The sequence below is a fragment of the Narcine bancroftii genome, chromosome 7 (assembly GCF_036971445.1).
Source record: "Narcine bancroftii isolate sNarBan1 chromosome 7, sNarBan1.hap1, whole genome shotgun sequence".
Taxonomy (NCBI): Eukaryota; Metazoa; Chordata; class Chondrichthyes; order Torpediniformes; family Narcinidae; genus Narcine; species Narcine bancroftii.
The window spans coordinates 167436260-167464018 of NC_091475.1; the positions used below are offsets into that span (position 1 = coordinate 167436260).

The window sequence follows — 27759 nt, forward strand, 5'->3', positions numbered from 1 at the left end:
ACACCGGCTGGCTCTGGGGAGCGACTCCAAGGCTTTCCCGGGGTGACGGCCGAGCCAAGCCGGATCAAGGAGCCGGCGTCCGGCCGCTTTGCGGACCACACCTTTGGGCTTCTGGAAAGGAGCGGCTGCAACCGAGCGACCTGAGCGCCGGGGCACCTGCCAGCTCGGCTCCGGGCTTGCCGGGGACGCGCGGCGCGGCTCCGGTCCCCGCGATGCCTTCACCGCTCGCTCTCGGGAAGACACAGACGCCGGCAAGACCAATTACTTCCGGGGCTGGAGGACAAGGGGCGGTTCACCCACCTCGGGGAGGGGAGGGCCACCACTGGGACCCTGGACCATTGCACCACTTGCATTAATTACACGGCACGAAACCACCCACTGAAAGTCGCAGCTGTTAAATGTTCTTCCACCCTCCATAAATATATGCCCCAGGGAAGACTCTCCCGCCCCCGGCCCGCGGCAACCTCAGTGCGCGCACCGCAGTGGCATGAGGGAGAAATGACTGTCTACCAACTTTTACACCACGTGTCCACATGGATAATTAATTATGTTTGGAGGTACTAACACTTTCATCGGTGCCGAGACCCATACAAGTCTATGAAAGTCATTGACATGAACAGTGGCGTCCGCTCCAAGGTCTCCCTCCCTGCCTCGCAGTCGCGGCGCCATTTGCCTGTTAAAGGGCCAGCGCCCGCACCTTCACTTACCGCCTCTTTCTCCAGCGTCAACGGGGGCGCCTCTTTAAACCGGAGTCATCTTGTCAGGGATCCGTCATTTCCGGCTGACATGGGTGGTTGCTGTGTTGTGTCACCGTGGACTCTCTGCGTTGCTAAGAACCGCCGGAGGCGCTGATTGCGGCCGGTCGCTGGCGTTGGCTCCTCTCGCAAACCTCTTCGGCTGGTGGAATCGAGGAACGTCATGGGAACGGCGGGACCAGTGAGAGGCTGAGTTAAAGGCAACTTTAATTCCTCGTCGGCGGAGCGGCTGGGTTCCTTTTCTCTGGAGGTGAAGTAGTTCATTGAACAAAAGTTAGGTGTTTTTATGCCAATGGGCTGATGCTGGGATTTCTCTGGAAGTTGGGTTTTTTTTATATTGGAAGTGTCTAGGAGGTTGAGAAAGGGCCCAGGCACAGAAGACTGAACAAAAAAAGTTGCATTGAATACTCGTTCTACAACAATTGGAGTCCTCTAACCATTCTGGTTATCCCTAAAATTATTCTAAAAGTGGGAAACACGACTGTGTAGAAAAGTTTAGCTATTCACCGGGGAACTCAGGAGATCTACTTCGAAACCTGGCAAGATATAGACTGACTAGAGAGAGAGAGAAATGGTTATTCGAAGAAAGGTCAAAACTGTTTAAACATTGGATTAGGTATGTAAAGGGCTAATAGATATTTGAGGTCCATCCAGAATTGTTTCCCCCCACCCCCTCCCCGGGATGTTGGTAGATCTATAGGAGAATGTGGATGGAATTACTGGTGGAGGAACACTTTGGAGATCGTCACCATAACTCTAGTGATGATCTCCAAGTGGTAAGGGAAAACGATACAGATGAACCAGGATTAAAGGTCTTGAATTGCACAGATACATGAGAGACCTGGGTTCAGTCCTGAGGTTGGGTACTGTCTATGTGACTTTGTGGATTTATTCTGGGTGCTCTGGGTTTTTCCACACATCTCAAAGGTGTGCAAGTTGGTAGGTTAGTTGACCACTGTCAATTGCCCCTAGTGTGCCTAGGTGAGTGGTAGAATCTGGGGAGAAGTGATTAGAATGCAGAAAGAATTTTAAAAAATTAAACTAGGGTGACTGTAAATGGGTAGTTGATGGATAGTGTGGACTCAGTGGGCTGAAAGGTCTTTTTGTGAACTGTGTGTTCTATGACTTGTAATGAAGGGCAATTCCACTTAAATAAGATGGGACATGGCAAAGGTATACTGGGAACATTTACATGCAGTTAAGTATCTACATAAGGACAGAAGAAGTAGGAGCAGGAGTAGGCTATTTGGCGCGTCGAGCCTGCACCATTATTTAATAAGATCGTGCCTGATCTGGTCGTGGACTGAGCTCCACTTACCTGCCTTTTCCCCACACCCTACTTTGCAAATCTCTATCAGTGGAAAGGATTCAAAGAAGGAATAACAAGTTCCAGGCCATTATGCTCTTCCAATCGTAAAAACCAAGGATGACAATTACAGGGAGTTGTGGAGAGATATGGTTCGATAAAGAGAAAAGGGAAATATGAAGAAGGAATAGAGAAATAAAGACTAGGAGGCCTGTCAAGAGGCAAAGATTTTGAAGGATGTTTTCTTTTAATAGAAGAGGAATTGAAATGCAAAGAGGGTTTTATGAAATATCGCTGACAGGCTGAAGACAGTCTTATATTAAGACCAAAATAATAATCAGGGAAATGGTAGGGCTTATCAGAGACAATCTGTGTGTGGAGCCAGAAGGTGTACAAGAGTTCCAAAATGAATGCCTTTCTCGATTTTTTTTTTTTTTTTTTCATAAAGTAAATAGTATTTGTAGTTGGAGGGCTTGGAGGAGGAGAAGGTGACACTCTTGTGCAAGTCTCAATAAATAAAGAGAAAGTACTCTATACCTGAATAGGTTTATAGATAGATTAATTATTGTGGCTGGATGAAATTTATCCAAAGTTGCAATGGGTGGTAAAAGAAAAGATTGCTGGGACTCTGGCTGAGATTTTTAAATCTTTCCTGGCCACAAATGAGGTACCTGGTGACTAGAGAATAACAAATTTGGTCCTCTTTTAAAGAAGGGTAGCAGGGAAAAGCCTGGCAAGTATAGATGTGTGATTCTACATTTCTGTGGAAAAGATTCTGAAGGACAGGATTATTGATAACTTGGAAAGGTAGAGGCTGACTTTGTAAAGGGGAGATCTTGTTTGACTAATCTAATATAATTTTTTGAGGAGGTAGCAATGATGGCAGTATGGTAGATGTGATTTACATACAGTAGACTTCATTAAGGCCTCTCTAAGGTTTTACATGAGAGATTGGTCCAAAATATTAGGGCCTATGGGATCTAGGGCAAATTGGATCGAAAATTATCTTGGCAATATGAATCATAACATAAGAAATAGGAACAGTTGTGGGCTATCAGGCCTGTTGAGCCTGCTTCATCATGTACTAAGTTTGTGACTGAATCTGGCCATGGACTTAACTCCACTTACCTACCTTTACCCCATAACCCTTTTTTCCCCTACTATGGAAAAAATATCCTGTATGCAAAAAAAAAGTAACGTTGGAGGGTTAATGTTGTGATTGGATATATGTGGCTAATTGTATTCCAAATGGATCAATGCTGGTCCCTTGCTATTTCTAATAGATGCAAATGATTTGTATGTGTTTTAAGAGGCATGATTGCTAAATTCGCAGATGACCTTAAAATTAATGGTTGTTAAGAGTGTAGATTAGTTTTAGAATACAAGGTGATATTGATAGGTTGATAAATGGCTCGATGGTGTTCAATGTGAGGTAATGCATTTTTGGGAGGACTAATGAGGTTAGGGCACATGCTATGAATGGTCATCCTAGGGATTATTGGGTATTGGAAGGAAGGACCTTGGTGTGCCTGTCCAAAGATTCTTGAAAGTGCCAATATAAGTAGATCACATGGTTTAAAAAGCCATATGTAATACTGGTTTTAATCTATCTTTGTAAAGCTGTGGTCGGATTGAAGTTGGAGTACTGATTGCAGTTCTGGTTACCATAGATATGCACTTGAATTACCTTGGCTAAATGCTAACATAGAAAAACATAGAAGATAGGAGCAGGAGTAGGTCATTCAACCCTGCTCCGCCATTCAACAAGATCATGGCTGATCTTAAAGTTCAGTACCCCGTCCCCACCGTCTCTCTGTAACCTTTAATTCCCTTATTCTGAAGAAATAGATCTAATTCCCTCTTAAATAGATTTAATGAACCTGCCTCTACTGCCCTCTGTGGCAATGAATTCCACAGATTCACCACCCTCTGGGTAAAGAAATTCCTCCTCATCTCGGTCCTAAATGGTTTGCCTATTATCCTCAAACCATGGCCCCGGGTTCTGGATTTTCCCATCATTGGAAACATCCCATCTGTATCCATTCTGTCCAGTCCTGCCAGAATTTTATATGTCTCTATGAGATCCCCTCTCAATCTTCTAAACTCCAGGGAGTACAATCCCAATTTGCGCAATCTTTCCTCATAAGTCATTCCTGCCATTCCAGGTATCAGCCTGGTGAATCGCCTCTGCACTCCCTCCATTGCAAGAACATCCTTCCTTAGATAAGGTGACCAAAACTGCACACAATACTCCAGGGCCCTGCACTCCAAGGCCCTGTACAGCTGCAGTAAGGTATCCTTGTTCCTATACTCAAACCCTCTTGATATGAAGGCCAACATACTATTTGCCTTTTTAACCACCTGCTGTACCTGCATGCTCGCCTTCAGAGACTGATGTACAAGTACCCCTAGGTCTCTCTGCACTTCCCCATCTCTTAATCTATTGCCATTCAAATAGTAATCTGCCCTCCGGTTTGTATTACCAAAGTGGATAACCTCACATTTATCCAAATTGTAGTGCATTTGTCATGTATCTGCCCAGTCCCTCAATTTATCCAAATCACACTGGAGCTTTCTGACCCCCTCTTCCGTGCACACAACCCCTCCTAGCTTAGTGTCATCTGCAAATTTGGAGATATTATATCCAATCCCCTCATCCAGATCATTAATGTAAATTGTGAACAGCTGGGGTCCCAGTACAGATCCCTGTGGTACCCCACTGGTCACCGCCTGCCACTCAGAAAACGAGCCATTTATCCCAACTCTCTGTCTTCTACCTGCCAGCCAGTTCTCAATCCACATCAATACTTTGCCCCCAATCCCATGAGCCTTGATTTTGGAAGCCAGTCGTTTATGCGGGACCTTATCGAAGGCCTTTTGGAAGTCCAGGTACACCACATCCACTGGCTCTCCCCCATCTATTTTACCTGTCACCATCTCAAAGAATTCCAATAGATTTGTCAAGCACGATTTACCTTTTGTAGATCCATGTTGACTCTGTCTGATCCCTTCTCTGCTAGTCATATGCTCCGCTATTACATCCTTAATAATGGATTCCATCATTTTGCCCACTACTGATGTAAGGCTCACCGGCCGATAATTCCCTGCTTTTTCTCTACCCCCCTTTTTAAATAGTGGGGTAACATTAGCTACCCTCCAATCCATGGGTACTGATCCTGAGTATATCGAGTTCTGGAAAATAATTCTTAAAGCATCTGCTATCTGAATGGCCACTTGCTTGAGTACCCTTTTCTCTCGTCTGCTTGAGATGGAATTATGGGTCAGTATGGACATGGTGGGCTGAATGGCCTGTTTCCATGCTGAATGACTATGTCTCTAACATTATCCTGTCATAATATATTTTAAAGATGAAAAACTATAGTTCTGAGGATACAGTATTGAGACATTCCCACTGAAATTGAGGAAACTGGTAGAAATAGAATTGTAAAAATTATAAAATGTTTTAAGAAGGGAAATATTTTTATTTAGGGACTCATTGACAAGTGATTATGGATTAAAAATTCTCACAGTGTGAGAAATGAAGAGATACTTTTTCCATGCAGACCTTTTCAGCTTCCTATTTATATTGTATGATGATGAGATTGAAGATGGGTGGAACACTAATAGCCTGCATGCAAAATGTGCAAAAATGCAATTACTTTCTTTAGCAACATTGTTTTGAAAAGCTTTCATTGCAATTGTAAAGTATGGCCACTAATTCAGTAAATTACACGTTTTTTTTTAAATATTTTTTTATTTATCACACTGTGAACCATAACATGTACAAACATTTCTCATTAAATATACACAATGGCATAACCTTAGTAACCAATTATACTGTATCATGCGTAACCTTGTGTTTATTGTATTCTTCATAGTTCCAGAACATAACTTTATCTTTATGTTTAATCCTTTTCCCACTTTTATTTAGGTTTATAGCTTATTTCATCATTTTCCTTACCTTGCAGCTTAATGCGCATATTTGTTATAAATCTTTTAATTATCATTGTGTCTGTAATCACATATTCAAAGCTGCTTCCTTCTGGTAATCTCAATCTGTTTCCCAATTTATCCTTTAAATAAGATTTCAGTTGATGATATGCAAACATTTAACCAGAGTTATTCCAAATTTGTACTTCACCTGTTCAAATGTTAATAAATTATTTCCCAAAAAACAATCTTCTATTCTTTTGATTCCTTTTCTCTCCCATTCTCTAAAGGAAAAGTAATGTATTGTAAAAGGGATTAGTGGATTTTGCGTCAATAACAATTTTCGTATTTGGTAATTTGTTTTTTTCCTTTCTAAGTGGATCTTCACTTAGTAAATGATGCATCTTGATGATGCATCATTAAGTAAATGATGCAATACTGGTGAGCTTTTATATTGCACCAGCTTTTCATCCCACTTATAAAGTATATGTTCCGGTACCTTCTCACCCATTTTTTTCTAGTTCTATCTTAGCCCAGTCTGGCTTTTCTTTCGTCTGGTAAAAATCTGATAAATACCTTAATTGTGAGGCTCTATAATTATTTCTGAAGTTTGGTAACTGCAAACCACTTTGGTTATACCTCTCTGTTAATTTATCTAATGCTACCCTCAGTTTCCCCCCTTTCAATAAGAATTTCCTTATTATTCTCTTTAGTTCATCAAAGAATTTCTCTGTTAAAGGAATTGGTAACATTTGAAATAAGTATTGTATCCTTGGGAACACATTCAGTTTAATGCAGTTCACCCTCCCTATCAACATTAAAAGTAGTTCTTTCCAATGTTCTAAGTCTTCCTGCAATTTCTTTATTAGTGGCTGATAATTTAGTTTGTACAAGTGGCTTAAGTTATTGTCTAACCTGATACCTAGGTATCAGATTGCTTGCACTTGCCATTTAAATGGTGATTCTATTTTATGTTCTGTATAATCTGCATTACTTATTGGCATCACTTCACTTTTATTTGCGTTGACCTTGTACCCCAATATTTCTCCATATTCCTTCAATTTCTTATGTAATTCTTTTATTGATATCTCTGGTTCTGTTAGGTATACTATGATGTCATCTGCAAATAAACTGATTTTATACTCCTTCTCCTATATTTTTATCCCTCTTATTTTGTTTTCTATTCTTATCAGCTCTACCAATGGTTCTGTTGCTAAGGTGAACATTGAGGGGGATAATGGCTGCCTAATCCCTGCCTAGTTGATCTACTTAATTTGAATTGGTTCGATACATATCCATTTACTACTACCTTTGCCAACAGTCCATTATATAATGCTTTAATCCAATTAATATATTTTTCTAGCAGATTGAACTTTTGTAATACCTTAAATAAGTAGTACCACTCTACCCTGTCAATGGCTTTTTCTGCGACTAAGGTAACAGCCACCATTGGTTTCTTATTTCCTTGAGCTGCATGAATTAGATTAATAAGTTTACAGACATTATCCGCTGTCCGTCTTTTCTTAATAAATCAAGTTTGATCTTATTTTACTATTTTTGGTACAGTCAGCCAATCTGTTTGCTAATAATTTCGCTATTATCTTATAATCTGAGTTAAGTAGAGATATTGATCTATATGATGCTGGTGTTAATGGATTCTTCCCCATCTTTGGTATTACTGTAATTATTGCTTTCTTACACGAGTCTGGCAAGTTTTGTGTTTCTTCTACATGATTCATTACTTCCAGGAGAGGAGGAATTAATAACTAAATATTTTATAAAATGCTATTGGAAATGCATCCTCTCCAGGTGTTTTATTGTTTAGCAGCTTTTTTAATTCTTCCTCTATTTCAAATGGTTTTATCAGTTTGTTTTGTTCCTCTTCTTGCAATTTTGGCAGTTCAATTTTAGCTAAAAACTCTTCTATTTTATCCTCTTTCCCCTCATTCTCAGTTTGGTATAATTGTTCATAAAATTCCTTAAAGTTTTCATTAATCTCTGTTGGGTTATATGTGATTTGTTTGTCCTTTTTCCTTGATGCCAATACAGTTCTTTTAGCTTGTTCTGTGTTTTTGTGTTTTTTTTTTTCTCCCAATTCGTAATACTTTTGCTTTGTTTTCATTATGTTCTTCTCCACCTTGTACGTTTATGTTTTGTATTTTATTTTTTGTCCGCCAATTCTCTCTTTTTCTTTATATCGTCCCTTTTCACTGGTTCCTTTTCTATACATGCTATCTCCCTTTCCAGCTGCTCTGTTTACCAATTGTAATCTTTTTTCATCTTAGTTACATATCTTATTATCTGTCCTCTAATGAAGGCTTTCATTGCGACCCATAGTATAAATTTGTCTTTCACTGATTCTGTTCATTTCAAAATATGTTTTAATTTGGCATTCAATAAACTCTCTAAATTCCTGCCTTTTAAGTAGCATGGAGTTTAACCTCCATCTATATGTTCTTGGTGGGATGTCCTCCACTTCTATTGCTAATAACAGGGGTGAATGATCTGATAGTAGTCTAACTTTATACTCAGTTTTCCTAACTCTTCCTTGAATATGGGCCAACAACAAAAACATATCAATCCTCGAGTATGTTTTATACCTACACGAATAATATGAATTTTCCTTCTCTCTTGGGTGTTGCCTCCTCCATATATCCATAAGTTTCATTTCCTGCATTTATTTAACCATAAATTTGGCTACTTTATTCTTTTTGCTTGTCTTTTGTCCAGTTTTATCCAACATTGGATCCAAATTAAGGTTAAAATCCCCTCCTATCAATATATTTCCTTGTGTATCTGCAATCTTCTAAAAAAATATCCCGCATAAACTTTTGATCCTCATCGTTAGGCAAATTCCAAAATTCTGAGTATATCTGACACTTTATCATTACATACCTCCATGCTGGATCTGTTAATTCCTCCTCTATTTTGATTGGTACATTTTTGTTAACTAATATGGTTACACCTCTAGCTTTTGAATTATAGGAGGCTGCCGTTACGTGTCCTACCCAGTCTCTCTTTAGTTTATGTTCCTTTTCAGTTAGATGAGTTTCCTGCACAAATGCTATATCTATTTTTTCCTTCTTCAATAAATTTAGTAGCCTCTTCCTTTTAATTTGGTTATGTATTTCATTAATGTTTATAGTCATATAGTTCAATGTGGCCATCTTGTATCTTGTATACACCTCTTTTCCACCTCTTTGCCACCTCCATCCCCCTTTTTCCCATTTTCATCTCTTATTACACTTAATGTATGACAACACATTTAAGACATAAAGTACCCCTGCAGTTCCCACATCCACTAATACCTTAACCCCAAAAGTTTCCCCCCCCCCCCCCCCCCTGAGCTGCGCCATATCCCTTGCCGGGCAACAACAACTCCCCTTTCCATTTGGATTGCGGTCTTGCTCGCAAGCGTCAACTGATTTTGCAGTGACGGTTATTCCCCCTCTACCCAGCCATCTCCAGAAATCACTTTTTTTCAAAATTCATAAAACAAAGCTCTCTTTTTTCTCCCCTTACTCCCTTCCTCCCCTTCTCTTTTCCCTCTTTAGTTCTTTACATATACATTGTTTTTACATCTTTATATATACTTTATCGCCGTTCTTCATTCTTGTTACATCTCTTCATCTCTTCTCCTATCCTGCAAACATACTGCGAATTCTTGCGCTTTCTCTGGATCTGAGAACAGTCTGTTTTGCTCCCCGAGTATAAATATTTTAAGCATGGCTGGATGTCTTAACATGAATTTGTAACCTTTTTTTCCATAAAATCGATTTCGCTGTATTAAACTCCTTCCTCCTCTTTAAATGTTCAAAACTTGTGTCTGGGTAAAAAAATATTTTTTGACCCTTGTATTCCAATGGTTTATTATCTTCTCTAACTTTATTCCTTGCCCGTTCCAGTATATTTTCTCTTGTCGTGTATCTCAAATATTTTACTAAGATGGATCTTGGTTTTTGATTTGCCTGTGGTTTCGGAGCTAATGCTCTGTGTGCCCTTTCTATTTCCATTTCTTCCTGCATTTCTGTCATTCCCAGGACCTTCGGGATCCATCCTTTTATAAATTCCTTCATGTCTGTGCCTTCTTCACCCTCCTTCAGGCCCACTATTTTTGTTGTTTTGCCTACTATAATTTTCCAACATATTAATTTTCTGAGATAACAACTCTTGTGTCTCTTTAATTTTTTTGTCACTTTCTTCCAATTTTTCTCTTGTCATTCACTTCCATTTCTATAGCCGTTTCCCGCTCTTCCACATTCTCTACTCTTTTCCCTACTTGCCATTACCAGTTATAACCTTTGCATTTTATCTTTTGTTCTTTTCATTTTCCTTTTAATTGCATTAAATTCTAATGATAACCATTCTTCTAGTGATCTCATTTGTTCTTCAAAAAAAAACTTTATCTATATTCTGTTCATCAGTTTTACCATTTATTTTTTTGTCCATCAGTTTTACCTTCTATTTCTCTGTGAAGATCTTGGTCCTCTTCTTCTGTGTCTGTATCTGTGTTTGTGTCTTCTTCTCTGTGTCTGTCTCTCTTTTTTTCTGATGAGCTGCTTGTAACTTTGTCGGGCCTCTTCTATCTGGGCCTCTTGTTGCTGGTCCTCCCCTCCTGGGCTGCTCGTCTGTTGTGCTTCCTGACGTTGATCTTTTTGTCGGTCATCCCTCCGTCTATCTCCCACGTCTGTTTCATCACTTTCTCTTCTGCTGCCTTCCTCGTCCTGCAGCTGAGTGCCCCGGTGCCGGGCGTCCCTCAGCTGTTCGCTCTGTGGCAGCCCGCTCCTCTGCTGAGTCCCCCTCCCGCCAGTGTCCTCTTTCTCCTTTGATTGCGCACTTTTGTTTAGCTCCAAGAGCCATTTTTGTCGTCCACCGGCTGGTGAGTTGCAACTCCGCAGGGCAGGCATTGACCTCGAGGGTCGGGCCTTCCTTGCCACCTCAAAGCCCTGTTCCTTCTTGCAGGTAAGGCCTTCTTCTTTCTTCTCCAGAGATCATTTTTTTCCAGTTGTTTTTACTTTCTTCTGATTGGAAGCCATCTTCTTTCTCTTTTTATCTTTATCTTCTATTTCTTATATTTTATTTTTGTTATGCTTTGCTTTTTCCTAACTTTTTTCCTATTTTTCTGGAGAGGGCTGGTTTCTCGACCGGCCACTACTCCATCACATGACTCCTCCTCAACTTCTTAGAATGGTTGAGGCTAAATTGTATGTTGCATGATTCTCCTGGTTTCTCACATCTTGAGATGACAGCATTAGTTCGATTGTTCATTTAATTAAAACATGTTCATTGTGAAATTTTACATTAAAAAAAAAAAATGCTTTGAATACAGGAGGGCCAATTTAACGTCTAACTTGTCTAATGTTTCTGATTAGTTCTCTAGAGCTTTAATTTCTGAGAAACATTTATTGTTGATCTTGAGCCTGTACATCAGAACTCATTTCTGGCTGGGTCAGAACAGTATATTTTTTGTTGGAGTGATAATTCAAGATGTGTGCATGTCAGTTAATCTCAGTGTTTTTTTTATGCTGTAAAATTCAGATTGTTTTTCACTTTTTAAAATTTCTGTTCAAGGGAAGACAACATGCCTGCAAGTCTAGAAGATACGAGAAAAATATTCATTCTCCGAACAGCAGGAAATTATTTTGGCATTTCCCCATCAGATTCTTTCATTTCATCTCTGGAAGACAGAAAAGAATTGAACAATTTTTTGGATGATGGCAACGTGTTTGTTATCTCGTTACAGAAATCGGGTGACCGTCTGGTTGTTTGTAATAAGGTATAATTTAATTTTACTTGTATAGTACACTTAATGTCAGTTAGTACAGATGGATCTGTATGTCCACAAACCACAATTTTAATTTAACTCATTGCAGATTTGGTAGCCTCATTCTCCAATAAGAAATTGTACAGTGGGTAGTACTGTATTGAGGTTGAATAAGGTACATTGTTAGGTCAGGTGGTTGACTGTCCAACTCTCATTTCTCCAGGGAGTTATTGATGGTTATGTTTGTTTGGTTACAAATGTTAAGGATACCCTATTCCATGGCATTGACATTCCTTAGTTTTGAAGCATAAATTTGATCAGAAATCCAAATTAGTTTAAAAAAAATTTTTTTCTTTGATAATTTCAGACTTTTTATGTTAATAATAAATATTGTTTCAGATCTGAATTGGATTATAGTATTTTAGGACAAGTTACTATTGCAGTTAGCTAACACTAGCATCAAGAGAGCAATCAAAGTAAGAAGTAATATTCTGGGTCTGCAATTTATCTTTTACCTTGTCAGTAGTAAGGTTGGACAAAACTTGGGTGGCAAATTTATGCAAATAATTACCAATAAAACCATGGTGGTGAGGGGTTTGAACACTCCTAATCCTTGTCTTAGAATCAAATTAGCTTATTCAGAAACTCACAATGTGGATATTTTTCAATAAATGATCAGTTAAATCATTGCAATCGTTCAGCATTTGCTGTTTCACAGATTTGATCGGTCATTATTGTACAAAAACAAAAATTGCATCATCTACGATCAAAGTTGTTTTGATACAGGGTATTGTTAATTTTATTGTGAAAGTTTTTACCTTGATTTTATTTATTTAATCTTCCTGTGCTTTGATTTTGTCATTAAATCGTTAAGTATTTTGTAACTAGTATTATGCCTATAGGATATAGCAGATTATATAAACTAACATTTCTCAACAATGAAGGAATATTTTAAACACAGTAGTACATACCACAGAATAAATTTTTTTTGTCATTAGTAGTGCTGTTAGTGAAAATGAGGATTGGTAAGTCTTCTGGTGCAAAATGTGTGGCATTTTATAACTATATTCCATTAAAGAAATCTATTTATTTATTTTTGAAATATAATTTCTAGCAATATTTGCACTTGATGCTGCTGCAAAACAATGAATTTTGTGACATGTTCATGACAATAAATTCTTATTCTGAATTCAATCTGACAATGAAGGCCAACATTCTATGGCCTACTTGATTATCTGTGGCACCTACAAACCAACCAACGCATGCATCTTTCTTGACTGTGTACTGCCTCGTGCACGCGACCCGAAAGACATGCCCATTGATGACATGGTGAAGCAGGGCCCCTGGTGGACGGACTGGTGCCTTCTGATGGTGGGTCAGTACAATTTCCCTGGTCCCTTCTCTTCCTATATGCCACAGCAATTATTACACGCTGGTCCATCACGAGGGTTACGATAGATTGTTAAAGATGGGCCTCACGCTGTATATATCATGGTCCTCTGCCGACGTGGAGTTCCTCATCTGCCTCGGTGACAGCCCTGATTGGGGGGCTGCCACTGCCCATGCCCTGTTCAGCATGAAAGATATCCTGATGAAGCTGTCAGACCGGCGGATTGTCCGCCCCCTCCATCAATGCCTTACCCTAGATAGGGAGGCATGCCAGTCAGCCTGCACGGACTGTTTGTTAATCACCCACGGTATCGGGATACCCGATCGAGTGTGTGTCGTTGAGAAACCAGAACTGCAGCACTCAACTACTAAGGTGACGTACTGCATTGACCCAAAATTGATGCTGCAGGAATACATCTCCTGGGGACTAGTGAAAACCCTTCTCACCCGTCAACAGCTGTATGACATGTACACAGTCCTGCGTGGCCACAGCGATGGCTCAGTCCCCATGGCGGCTGGAGACGTCAGGCAGCAATAGACAACCTAAACTCTGTTGACTTGCAGCCATCCAACATCCACTTCTTTCGCACTGATGCAAGCCTTGCGCACATGCACTGCAAGCCACTTGCTAAACCTCACCATGTCTTCCACAGACCTTGCATGACCGACAGGTGCAAGGATTCCACTGGCACCAATGCCGGCGGTCCGACAGACATTGAGGAATGCCCTGTAGGAGAGTCCCCAGTGATGTGCGACAAGGTGCCCCGTCAGAATGGCTGCCATGTGTCCGGCGACACCCTGCTTTGCTACCAGACGCGTAAGATTTCCTTCACAAGCTGCGACCCCTTCTGACACTAGTACATGCACTTTGCGATGGGTTTCCCTTTCACACTGACAGATTGACTGCATTGTCAACATCAACACGTACAATGGCATGCTGCAATATTTCACCATTTAAATAATAATATAAAGCAAACTAGGTCAAATTGCAGATAGATCAGGTCATGGCCGCAGGAGAGGGGGCGAGGGGGCACGGCAGCACAACAAGACTGCTTTCAGTGCACAAGTCCATGGACTAGAGCTGTTTCAGGGAGGTGGCCATGTGCTGAGAATCTGAACAAGTTCACTGAGGCTGTTGCATACTTTATCAAAACAGCTGTGATTAGTGTGTCCCCTCCAAATCATTCAAGATTTTCCCCAACCAGAATGTGATGTACAATGAAATTCCGATCCTGCTGAGATCCAGATTGCAGGCATTTAAGTCTGGAGATCCAGATCAGTACAGCAGGAGCAGGTATGACCTGCAGAAAGCTATCTTCTAGGTGACGTGGAGATTCCGGATGAAAATGGAAACAGTAAGGGACGCCCGACAACTGTGGCAGGGCCTAAATGCCATAACCTGTTGCTGTTCCAAATCCAGTAAAGCAGCAGATTGCAAAGCTTCTCTCCCAGAGGAACTCAACGCCTTCTACACTCGATTTGACGATAGTGACAGGGAAGAACCACTCCTCCGCACCCTGACGACCACCATCCTGTCTGTATCTAGGATGAAGTGTGTTGCCCTCAGTAGAGTGAATCTGAGGAAATAATCTAGCCTGGATGGAGGATCTGGCTAAGTATTAAAGATCTGTGCTGACCAACTTACCAAGGTCTTAATGAATATTTTCAATCCCTCACTCCAGCAGGACATGGTACTCACCTGCTTCAAACCTGCATCAATCATACTGGTGCCCAGGAAGACTCCAGTAACCTGCCTTAATTTGTTGTTGCTGATGTTTTTTACTTTAGTAATTCTGGAATTTTGGTGTTTTTTTTTAACAATGATAGGTTGAACCAGGGGACACTAAGGGTAAAATTCTGGTGTTCTTTAAAATGCGGCCAGATGTCATTACTGAGGAAAATTTACACACCAATATACTTGTGTCATCAATGCTGGATTCACCCATAAGTGTTTTTTATCAAGCAATACGTCAAATATTTGCACCAATACTCTTGAAGGTGAGTTTTTGGGTTTTGAGAAGCTACTTTTTTGATCTGATATCTGTTCCCTAATTTCAAAGGCTGAAATATGTGAAGGAAGTTTGTTATTCTTGTTCTGTGTTCATCTGTATGCATTAAAGTGTACTCTGCAATTACTTACATATAATTTGTAAGGGGGAAATCAATCAGATTTTTTGATAATACTGTAATTATGTTTTAACAATTTCTTCAGTAATTGTTGCATATAGTTTAAATTTTAATCAGATGTTATTAGTTTTCCTGGATCTTATAATCTGCGGCAGCATTCTTGCTGTGGATATTACAGAATTGACTGAAATTGAATTACATTTTAAAATATTTAAATCTCTTTTAATATTGATATAAAAATTTCATCATTGTTTTCAGCATTAATGTTTCTATTGAAAATAGTATTCTTAAAAAAATATTTTTATTAATTTTTAATATCTCTGATATTCTTCAGAGAGGGTATTCAAAGTTTTAAGGATTCATTTATTGATGGATCGTTTGCATAATTTGAGCAGCTTTCTGTTTAATTTCACCTGCCTAAATCTTAATTTTTTCGTTATTTGCAAGTCTGACATTTCTTGAATCACAGTTATCTGATTTTTCCAAAGGAGTCTGTATAAAATTTTGTAGTTGAGTTCTTTAGTTTAATACCTTCTTGTAAAGGTTTAATACCAATTATTTACGATAAATTGTTAAGTTTAACTCAGTCTTCATTAGTTAAAATTAAAAATGCTTGGAAACAGGATTTAAATTTGAATATATCGGAGGTAGATTGGGACACAATTCTTAAGTTGGTCAATAGCTCTTCATTATGTGCTTGTCCTTGTTTATTACAATTTAAAGTGGTACACAGAGCACACATGTCTAAGGCTAAATTGTCTTGTTTTTACTATGATATGAGCCCCTTTTGTGACAGGCAAAAGAGCAGAGAAGCGTCATTAATTCATATGTTCTGGACTTGTCCTAGTCTTTTGGAAAATACTGGAGAGTGGTTTTCCATACTTTTGTCAAAAAATTTTAATATAGGTTTAATACCGAATCCTTTGGTGGCCTTCTTCAATACAATAGGAGGGAATAATTCTTCCTTGTCTCTGGTACAGAGTCATGCTATTTCCTTTTCATCTCTTTTGGTGAGGCATGTGATTTTACTTTAATGGAAGGATGCTGCCCTGCCTACTCATGATCAGTGACATCATGGTTGAGTGACATCAAGTCTTGTTTGAATATGGAAAAGATTTGTTATTCAGTTAATAATTCGGATATAAGATTTCAGATGCTGTGGAGGTCATTTATGACTCACTTTCTGACTTTATAATTTTATTTCAATGTAATTAAATTGTCTGACTCGTAACTTTTCCATATTCTCTTTCAGAATTTTTTTCTACTTTCATTTTTCTTTTAATGTTAATCTATATAGCATCTGGAAACACTGTTAGGCAGAAGTTTTGTGTTTTCCTTTTTGTTTTGTCTCTTTTTACTATTTCTTTTCCTTTTTTCCTCTTTTTGCTATTAGTTCTTTTTTAATAACAATTTATAGCACTTGGAATACAAAATATGGATATGATCTCCAACTTATGTTTGCTTTTGATATGCTGATTGTTTTACTAATCTTGATTTATAACTATTCTTAACATATTGAATTGTATAAATTCTTTCATTAGTATAAATAGTTTTGTGTTGTAGGTTGAGCTTTACAGTTAAAATCTGTTGAGATCAGGATATTATCTAGATACTGACTTTCTGTTTAGTTTTTCCAAAGTATTAAAAACCCCTTGCTATATATCATCAACAGATAAATGCAAAATAAATTGGGCTACTTAGGTTAAACATTTTGATGAAAAGCTCATGATAAAAATAATCAAGTTTTCAAAAATGTTAAATTCTAGTTTAAATGCAAAACAAAAAAGTAGAAGGAATAGTCGAGGATATTGGATTTATTTTAAAGTTCAACTTTCCGGCAGAGTTTTTTTATGATTAATGTATTTCTGATTTTTTTTTTGCTTAGGATGAGAAATGGAGTAAGAGTTTTGACCCTAAACTTCAAAATTTATTGACTCAACTTGAAGCAGGTCTGGGGTCTATTGTAAGGCACTCAGATCGTTGTCGCAGTGGAACAAAATTCGGAGGTGAAGAAGATACTTCAGGTTTGAAACCTAATGCTGGAATGCATTAAATTATTAAAAAAAAAATTGTAGTTTGATTTTTCTCTTCATGATTGGTGTAAATATTGCCTAGTCTTTTCAAAATTTGATTAAAGCAGGGAGGAAAATGGATAAAATTTATATAAATCTATATTTTTAGAAAATTTTATCCACATGGGATGGATTAAACTCATGTAGCTGAAGTAGGTGGACATAGTTTATTAGGAGGGAATATTTATATCTAATAAACAATTACCATTACATTAACAAACACTCACCTGATGAATCGAGAGAGTTTCAGTTTGGAGAAGCCCAGCTATATTTTTTTGGCCAAATTGGGATTGTGATATCTGTCTCTGAGGCCAACGGTAGAACATTAATCAAGAGGATGAACCCTCGCAAGGCATCAGGCCCTGATGGTAGTGAAAATCTGTGCAAACCAACTAGCCGGAATGTTCATGGATATCTTCAATCTCTCATTGATGCAGTCAGAGGTTCCCATCTGCTTCAAAATGGCACCAATCCTATCGGTGCTTAAAAAGAGCAGAATGAGCTGCCTTAATGACTCACTCAGTAGCACTCACATCCTCTCTGATGAAATGCTTTGAGAGTTTGGTCATGGTCAGAATTAACTCGTTCCTAGGTAAAAACCTGTATCCACTGCAAATCGCCTATCGCCATAATTGCTCCATAACAGATGCAATCTCACTTGCTTTCTACTCAGCCTTGGATCACCTAAACAACAGCAGCATGTACATCAGGCTGCTTTTCATTAATTACAGCTCAGTTTTCAAACCATCGTTCCCTCAGTACTAGTCAGCAAGCACCAAAACCTGGGCCTCTCAACCTCCCTCTGCAACTGGATTCTTGTCCGGGAAGACCACAGTCAGTGCAAATCAGTAATAGCGTCTCCTCCTCACTGACAATCAATGCAGGTGCACCTCAAGGATGCGTTCAACTCTCTACACCTATGACTGTGTGGGTAGGCACAATTCAAATACCATCTGCAAACTTGCCAATGACACCATGGTCATCGGCAGAATCACAGATGGTAATGAGAAGTGTACAGAGGGAGATAAATCAGCTAGGTTTTTAAAAATAGTTTATTTATTCAACATATATAATGTCAAGAATTAAGAATATTATACTGTAGAAACATAATAAAATGTTAACAAATATATGCTGAAACTATATATAAAAACTAAAAAACAAAATAAAATGAACTACAAAAAATCCACCCTTCCCCCTAAACTTATCTAATCCCAAGACTAAAATATATTTCATTATAAGATGATTACAAATAATTAATTTGGATTGCATCAGTTGACACTCAGAGACCTCAAAAACATCATAAAATTGTTATACTTTTTGGAAAAACTTCACTGATCAAGAAAGATTAATACAATCATAGTTTTAATTTCAGAATTTTGGTATACGGACCCCAAATAAATCAGCTAGTTGAGTGGTGTCACAACAGCAACCTTGCACTCAACCTTAGCAAAACAAAGGAGCTGATTGTGGAGAACATGAACCAGTCCTCATTGAGGGGTCAGCAGTGGAAAGGGTGAAGAACTTCAAATTCCTGGGAGCAAACTTCTCTGAAGAACTGTTCTGGGGCTCCATATTGATGCAATCATGATGAAGACTCACCAGTGGCTTTATGAGGAGTTTGAGGAGATTTGCTATGTCACCAAAGACTTACAAATTTCTACAGGTGTACTGTGGATGGCATTCTGAATGGTTGCATCACTGTCTGGTATGGAGGTACAATATACAGGACTGGAAGAGGCTACAGAGAGTTGTGATTTCAGCCAGTTCCATCATGGGCATTAGTCTTCACTCCATTAAGGACATCTACAAGAGGCACCTACTCAAGAAAGCAGCCTCAAACATCAAGGGCACCCACCACCCAGGCCAAGCCCTCTTCTCACTTCTACCATCAGGAAGGAGGTACAAGAGCCTGAAAATGCATACCCAATATTACAAAAACAGCTTCTTCCCCTCCACCATCTGAATTCTGAATGGACAATAAACCACAGACACTACCTCACTTTTTCTCTTTGTTTTGCACTAATTAATATATTAAAGCAAAACATGTTTTTGGTGGATTGGTTTCATTTGAAAATAATGAATTTATCCTTTCTCATTGTGCTGTTCAAGCAATTCAGATACTGCATCATTAGTGTAGTGAGGTATGTTGCAAGGAACATTCCAAAGAATGTTAGAAAAATGTGACTGGTGTTTGCAAACTAAAGGAGGAAAATGCAAGAGCTAATGTAAAGGTACTATCATGTAGTACTACATTTAGATTCTTACTAAAAACAAGTTCCTCATTTCAAGATGGAAATCTTAGAAAACAACGTTGATTGCAGAGAAACTTCAATTTGAAGTGTCAAAACAATCCTTGAAAATTGGATGCTTGTGAAGATGTGGGTTATGTGGGTGTTTACTGAGCATGGCTCCTTTATTTGTTTGTGATGGTCAATTAAATTACCAATACAACAGCAGGATTGTTTTGCAGAAATCAGAAATTATTTTAATTTGTTAATTTGACTGACAGTCATGTCCCATATCATTTGTCAAGTGTTCTTCATGCCACATATAAATGTAGAGTTTGCATTTAGTTCATGCCAGATGAAATTGTGCACATGGAAAAATGTAATGTTCAAACCAACACTTGACTACCTGCTGGCCATTATTGCATGAATGAGCTGTTTATGCCTGGGATGTGTGCAGAGAAGAACTACAAAAGGCTTTCTCCATATAGGAGAATTCAACATGGATTTAAAGTGAGGAATAAGTAAAACAAAATTAATGTTTGCTAAAAAGATTGATTCACACCTTTATGATTAAACCATATTCTTTTCTTAAAAAAAATGTTGAAAGTCTCTAGCCTTGTATTAACTTTGTGAAATATGACCTTCAATACTAAGCAAGCATTTTATTTCTGTTTTGAAAGGAATTCTAGAACCTAGTGATGAATTTCAGTTCTGGACAGAAGTTGCTACAACCAATAGTAAAACAGAGAGAAGGGAAAGAGCCCTGTATTTTGAAGAACTATTTAAAACCATTGCACAGGTTTGTTTACAAACACAACTTGTGCTGTTTGAGTTGTAGTTTAAAAAGTTTGATAATTGGGGTTCTTTAATATCTCACCATATAACTGTAATTCAGTGTTGCAAAGTTTGCAGCTGGCTTAATATTTATAGTCACTGTCAAAATGCATGGAAATAGATCTTGTTAATTTTAGCCATCAAGTACCTATCTTTGGTAATCCCTTTTTCCAGTGCTCATTGAAATATTTCTTAAATGCCTCCATCAGCTCCTCAAGTAATGTGTTCCAGATTTCTCCCACCCTCTGGGTGAAAAACCTCTCTTCAGATTCCCTCAAGCTCTGCTACCCTTTGACTTGATATCTGGTAGTAGACACATCTGCCCTTTTGTATCATTTGTATACATCAGTCAGGACCCCCATCAGCCTTCCCTAATTAATGTCTTCAGGATTCCTTTGTCATGTACACTAAGGTCACTCTGTTTCTCAGTACTTCCAAATGTTCATTGTGTATGCTCCACCCTATCTTTTCTCCCAAAGTGCATCATTACACATTTTTCAGGGTTAAGTTCCATCTGCCACTATCATTTCCATCTTGCCAACTCACCAATATCATTTTGTATCTAGACTACCTCTCTTCATTATCAACAATATCACCGATTCTTCTATAATTGGCAAACTTGCTGTTCACATCTCTTACATTTGCATTCATTGTATTAGAAATAGCAAGAGTATCAGAAGTGATCTCTCTGGTAGGCTCACAATTAATGCAACCTTCAGCCATCATCTCTAACTCCCATCACCTGTCCACTTTGATATCCAATTTGCCAAATTACTCTGAATCACATTGGCTATTTATTGGTCAATATGGTTCGTTCCTCCCACAGCTGCGTTCACCTCTCTCGTCTCTAATTTAGTAATTCTATGGATGCAGGACTTGACATTTAATTTAAAACAATGATTATTTTTAACATGTTTATGTTTTTTATTAGCAATACAATAATTTGGGTGCTCTTTCTTTGGCTGACGTGGTGGATTTGGTTGAGACTACTCGTGATACCGTGGATGATATATGGAGGCAAACGGAGCATGATTTTTATCCAGAGTCACGCATGCGGCATCTACTTGATATCCTAGGTACAGTCCTTAGAAAAGTAAACAGCAGTTTGCTCAAGCACAGTTTATACAACTGTATCTATGTTTGATTGTTAGTTTTTCATTTAGTATGGGGAAATTATCCAGAATTTTTTGATTTTTAAAAACTTTTTACATTAATTGCAACATCTAGGAAGTCTTTCAAATTGTTCCTTGGATCTTCTTCCATCTCCATGATAGGCTTCATTTTAAAATGACTGCTTGAAAAAAAAAATTTTTTTGGTGTGGAATGGATATATGCTTTAATACTTTTTTTTTAACCGACAATAGACATTATTCACAATTAATTACTGGGGGTATTTACAAAAGAAAACTGTTCAAAGTTTGTTCCCACCCTTAGTTTCATATCTATACATTCCTGTCACTGTGCATTTACATTTGATTCTCTTTACACTATTACACTACTCTGGTACATTGTTGCTTCTCCCCACTCTGTTGTTTGAGAGGCTTCCCCTCAGTCTTAGCCCCTCAATGTCCAGTAATTGGAGGGCTCTAGAATTTGGTCCTTCCCCACAGTACCCTCATGTTGGCTGTGCCAACCATTCATATTTCTCAAGCTGTTACATGCTAACAAGTGTTTGTGAATATCTGTATTGTTACTTTGCTATGAAATTAATTCCTAATGATGTGAGAATAGGGTTAAAATGGGATGAAAGATGTCAAATGAAATTATTTAGAATGCTGAATGAAATTTTAAATTAAAGTTACCACATAACTATGTTGACTTAACCCTTGCTTGATATCATTTGTAGAAGTAATAGATTTCTAGCCATTTTTGTGTGTACCAGAGATCTTAGTTGCTGCCTGCAACTGTTTGTTGAATATGTATTTTCAGTTTCAACAGAAATTGCATATTATACCATCTGACGCCTTTATGTTTAAAAAGTCAAAGGATGCCTCAGAGTAACTTGGAAAGTGCCTTTGATTTCCAGTTCATTTGTCTATTTCCATTTATTTTTTTCCCCCATAAGTATACATAGAAAAGCTCTCCAGTACACACGCGTGCAACACATACATACATGTGTATAACTTTTTATTTAAAAAAAACAAAATAACTCCTCCCCCACCTCTGTTTCATAATATAAATCCACACACTGTCAGGGCTCACATTTATGTTGACCGTTAAAAATTCTATAGGGGAAGTTGCTTGCATTTATTACTATAAGCAGCATCTATTATTGTCCTTTTTATTATATTTATAATTACGATTGGCCCCTATAATGATCCAAATATGGCTGCCATATCTTAATAAATATATCATATTTGTTCTTTAAGTTGTATGTAATTTTTTTTCCATAAGTATACAACTATTCATCTCAGCAGTCCATCGTGCTCTATGTAGAGGAAAATCGGATTTCCAAGTAATTGCAGTACATTTGTTAGCCTTTGCTAAGGCTATTTTAACAAATGAAATTTGGAATTTAGTTAAATTTATTGCACCTATCCATATCTTGCATTTATAATTGATGTCATGCTATCCAAACACCAATCAGACCAATATCTTTCTATGACTGCAACACCTAGATCCCACTCCAATCTTTCTCTCCATCTGTGTAAACCTGGTTTCGCACTTACATTCTGGAGAACATAGGACATCTGGGTTATAAATTTAGGTGTATTCCCCAGTCAAATTGTTTGTTACATTTCACCAATTTAAAATGGGGCCAAACTTGACCACCATCTTTCTCTTAGGAACAATCTTAGCTGGAGAAAACAAAAGAAAGTCCCATTAAGCACTCCATATTTATTTCTGAATTGTTCAAAAGATATAAGAGATCCCTCCATATAATAATTATCAATATATCTTAATCCTTTATCATATCAGAAATTCAATATTTTGTTACCCAGATTTATAGGCACAAGTTCATTTTTACATAATGGTGTTCTTAATAAAATACCTGCTTTTTTTCCAATGCACTCATTTATTTCTTGCTATATTCTAATCCTATGTATTAATATAGGGTTATCTGTCTTTTTTGTTATTAATGTAACATTCCACTTTATAAATAAAGTCCTTTGCTGTTTCTTTTATTGAATTCAATCCCATTCAGAACCAAGAAGGAAGACATTATTCTTCAAAAAAGAATGATAAAAATCTTGCTTGTGTGGATAAATAATATTTCCTAAAGTCTGGAAGTCTATGTCCTCCAAATTTATAGTCTCAAGTTAGCTTTTTCAAAGAAATTCTCGGCATTTTAAAATTTCATAGCAATTGCCTTATGTAATTATTCTATGTTAAATAAATTTTAGGTAGTGCAATAGGCAACAATTGGGAAAAAAAACTATAATCTGGGGATCACATTCATTTTAATACAATTTACTCTTCCCACTAGAGTAATCAGCAGGTCTTTCCATTTCTGTATATCTTTTTTTTCTAAAAGAGGAGTGTAATTAAATTTATATAGTTCAGTAAATTATTATGTCATTATTCCTAAATATTTGATTCCATCTATCTTCCATTTAAATCTACTAACTTTTTTGATATCTTTCATAATCACAATTTTTCAATGGCATTATTTCACTCATTATATTTATTTTATAACCTGATAAACTTTCATATTTTTCTAAACTTGTAATTTGTAAAAGATTCAGCCGGGTTTGACATATATAAAAGCACATAATCAGCAAATATGATAATTTTATGTTCTTCCTGTCCAACTTTGAAGCCCTTAATGTCTGGACCTCCTTATAAACTCTGTCAGTGGATCAATAGCTAGGATTAAAAAGTGCTGGTCTACTCAATCTCCTCAAGGGAAAAGCTGCTGATGTCTGATTATTAGTTATAATTTTGGCTTGTGGGTTATGACAAAGAATTCTTATCCAGTTTATAAATTTTCTGCCTTTACCAAATGTTTCCAATGTTTTAAATAAGAAAGACCATTCTAATCAGTCAAATGATTCTTCTACATCTAGAGAGATGGTTATACTTGGATTCAATTTTGATTTTGCCATAGGTATTAAATAGTCTACCTAGACTATTTGAAGAATGTCTTCCTTTAAAAATCCCACCACCTGATCTGTATGTATTAATTTTGGTAGATATTGTCCCAATGTATTAGCTAATGCCTTTGCGGATATTTATAATCAGCATTCAGGAGAGATGTAGGTCTATATGATAAAGTTTTTAATGGGTCTCTACTTTTCTTTGGTAACACTGTAATTATAACAGTTGAGAAAGATTCCAGGAGGATCTGGGTCTCCTCTGCCCAGTCCAATACATCCATCATAAGAGTCATCAATTTTTAAAAAATTGTATGCAGGAAACCTATCCTCCCCCAGAGATTTGTTAGCTTGTAAAGTATCCACTGCTTTCTTGAGTTCCTGTCTTGAGCAAGAGATATCTAAATAAATTTGTTCTCTATCTTCTAATTTTTGAAATTCAACATTTGTTAAAAATTCTTCCATCTTATTTTCAACTCCTAATAATTCTGATTTATGTACTTACACATAATATTGTTTAAAAGCATTATTATTTAATTTTGATTAAATGTATAATATTGGCCTCTTTTTATTGCATTTATCATTCTAAATGACTCCTCTGCCTTTTTAACAGCCAAGATAAAACTTTAGGCACCTTTTCCCCTAATGCATAATACTTTTGTTTGGTTTTTAATTTTTTTTGTTCTATTATTTGTATTATTTCAATTTTTTTATTCTTGAATATATTTTTCTTGTAACCCTGTTCTGATATTCTTTTTTCCAATTTTGTTATATCTTTCTCTAGACCATCTTGTTCTGTAGCATGTTCTCTCAAGATTTTTTGTATAAGAAATAATTTGTCCCATTAGATAAGCTTTAAGTGTATCTCATATTAAAAAGCTTGTATCAGTAGAATAAAAATTAATTTCACAAAATAGTAATTATATTAACAAAATAGAGAGAGTGCAGAGAAGGTTCACGAGAATGTTGACAGGATTTCAGGGTCTGAGTTACAGGGAAAGGTTGTGCAGACTGGGGCTTTTTTCTCTGGAGCGTAGAAGATTGAGAGGGGACTTGATAGAGGTGTTTAAGATTTTAAAAGGGACAGACAGAGTAAATGTGGATAGGCTTTTTCAATTAAGAAAGGGGGAGATTCAAACTAGATGACATGGTTTAAGATTGAAGGGGGAAAATTATAAGGGGAACATGAGGGGAAATTTCTTTACGCAGAGGGTGGTGGGGATGTGGAATGAGCTTCCGGCAGACGTGGTCGAGGCGGGATCATTGGTTACATTTAAGGAAAGATTGGATCGTTACATGGATAGGAGGGGACTAGAGGGGTATGGACTGGGTGCTGGTCAGTGGGACTAGGAGGGTGGGGATTTGCTACGGCATGGACTAGTAGGGCCGAACTGGCCTGTTCTGTGCTGTAAGTGGTTATATGGTTATAGTTAAACCTGTCTCTTGATAAACTCACAAAAGTCCTTCCTTTTCAACAGTGTTGTATTGAGATGCCATCTGTATACACTTTCTTGTCTTTCCATTATTACAATAGTTAAAGTTAATGGACAATGATCTGATGGAAGTTATGACAAACATTCTATATTTACCCTTCTATTTTTTTTTTAACTGGGCAGACATTTAAAAACAAATAAATTCTTGTTTGTGAATCATGTATCCTTGAGTAGAACGAGATAGTCTCTCTCTATGGGGTTAAGCTGCCTCCGTATAGCAATCAAATTTAAATCCTTCATAAATTATAGTGTCTGCCTTTGTTACTGTTCTGGCTGATTTATCCAATATTGGATTTAGACAGAAATTGAAGTCTGTTCTGACCATTATATTTTGTTTTCCCTCTGCTGTTTGTAAAAAGATATCCTTCATTATCATAATTTGGTGCATAGACATTCAAAAAGTCCATGCTTCTGCATAGATTTTACAATGAGCTATTACAAATTTTCCAGCTTGTTCAGTCAGTGTCTTATTATTGGTATATTTTTATTAATTAGAATCACTTACTCCTCTTGCTTTTGAGCCCAATGAAGATGATACTACTTGTCTCTCTTTTTAATTTAGCATGTTCTGATTTGGTAAGATGCATTTCTTGCAGAAAGACTATATATCAGCCTTAAATTTATTTTAGGTGTGCCAAAACATGCTTCCTCTTTACCAGCCTGCTTATCCCATTAACATTAAAATTAATACATTTTTATGTTCTATCTCGATTGATGTTTTTTCAAATATTGTTTAACAATAAAACCTTTTCAATTGTTTAAATAAGTGATCTTTCCCTTTTATTTAAAAAAAAACACATACCATGTCCTTGCCCTGATGGTGATGTAAACAGGAAACCCCAAAAGCACAATTCTCCCTCCTAGAATGGAGTGTCCACCTTGCTACTACTTTTCCCAAGTTTTCTCTCTTTTCTGAGCTGTCCCTGAACATTTCAATAAAGTTTTACTTTTCTACAATAAATAAAAGATGTTTTAAAAAAAAAAAAACTTTTGCTTAGTCTTATTGTAAATATTCTTCACAGTCGTCCTCTGGCAACCTTAGTCTTTTCATTAACCTCGCAAGAAGTCTTCCACCTCGTTCTTAGTTTTGAAAAATCATAGGTTCTACCCTCAGAGTCGTGGGGTATATCATCAAATATTTCAAGTTTTTGGAACGCTGTTGCCTTTTACATCGTCAAACTCCTTCCTTTGCTTAATTAAAGTAGTACTATAATCTTGAAACAGTAACACTTTTTCATGGTCAGTCTTGGGTGGACCTTTATTTTGCTTTGAGTATTCATATGCTGCTCCCAGAATTGGCTCCCATTCCCAATAATTCAGAAGTCTTACCAGGACCGGACGTGGTCGCTGCTCGTCAGCTCTCTTGGGTTTGAAGGTCTGGTGAGCCTTTTCAATGTGCAGTTTTTCTCTGAATTTGTCTTCTCCCAGCACTCATGGGATCCATGTTTCGAATAAATTCTCTGGATATTTTCCCTCTTTCAGTGCAACAATTCAACATTACTTCTTCTGCTAGAATTCTCCATGTGTTCAATCTTGTCCAGTAGATCTTGTCTGTCCGACTCCCATTGCTTTGTGTATTTCTTAAAGCTTTTAGCTCATTTTATGCTTTTACCAAATCTGTTTCTGCTTGGGTCATTTTTTTCCATTAAGACTTCAACAATTTCTTTAATTTCAGTCATCCTTTCAGTCTTGTCTCTCATTACACTTTCAACGCCAACAAATCGGTTGCTCAAGTTTTCCATTTTTTCCAGGATAATATTTAGTTCTTGTCCTGACTCCCTAGCTCTGCTGGGATCCACCGGTCCCAAGAGCACTCACGCCACTCCC

General features: G+C 37.4%; 2 protein-coding genes and 1 long non-coding RNA gene across 18 annotated transcripts in view; 1 reads left to right on the forward strand and 2 right to left on the reverse strand.

Moving 5' to 3' along the window:
- dcun1d5 (DCN1, defective in cullin neddylation 1, domain containing 5 (S. cerevisiae)) overlaps positions 1 to 811 on the reverse strand; it is a 44236-nt gene extending 43425 nt beyond the window's left edge. For 4 of the 10 annotated variants that reach the window (XM_069891198.1, XM_069891188.1, XM_069891197.1 and 1 more), the window contains exon 1: positions 102 to 257. The gene's annotated coding sequence lies outside the window, so the exon portion shown is untranslated. Of the gene's footprint in view, positions 1 to 101; positions 258 to 565; positions 684 to 707 lie in introns of those variants that run through there. The other 6 variants (XM_069891202.1, XM_069891201.1, XM_069891192.1 and 3 more) reach the window with 5 other exon arrangements.
- dync2h1 (dynein cytoplasmic 2 heavy chain 1) overlaps positions 243 to 27759 on the forward strand; it is a 509574-nt gene continuing 482057 nt past the window's right edge. For 5 of the 7 annotated variants that reach the window (XR_011342189.1, XM_069891173.1, XM_069891174.1 and 2 more), the window contains exons 1-6: positions 244 to 1005; positions 11563 to 11767; positions 14972 to 15142; positions 17157 to 17295; positions 20252 to 20370; positions 21337 to 21481. Coding sequence is in view for 6 of the 7 variants with exons in the window: in XM_069891173.1 (XP_069747274.1) it covers positions 11573 to 11767; positions 14972 to 15142; positions 17157 to 17295; positions 20252 to 20370; positions 21337 to 21481 (769 nt within the window). In the remaining variant the exon portion in view is untranslated. Of the gene's footprint in view, positions 1006 to 11562; positions 11768 to 14971; positions 15143 to 17156; positions 17296 to 20251; positions 20371 to 21336; positions 21482 to 27759 lie in introns of all 7 variants that reach the window. The other 2 variants (XM_069891176.1, XM_069891175.1) reach the window with 2 other exon arrangements.
- Positions 10403 to 27759, reverse strand: part of LOC138739349 (uncharacterized) — a 32337-nt gene continuing 14980 nt past the window's right edge. Inside the window, exon 4 of the long non-coding RNA XR_011342192.1 lies at positions 10403 to 11668. This is a non-coding gene — a long non-coding RNA (uncharacterized lncRNA). The remainder of the gene's footprint in view (positions 11669 to 27759) is intronic.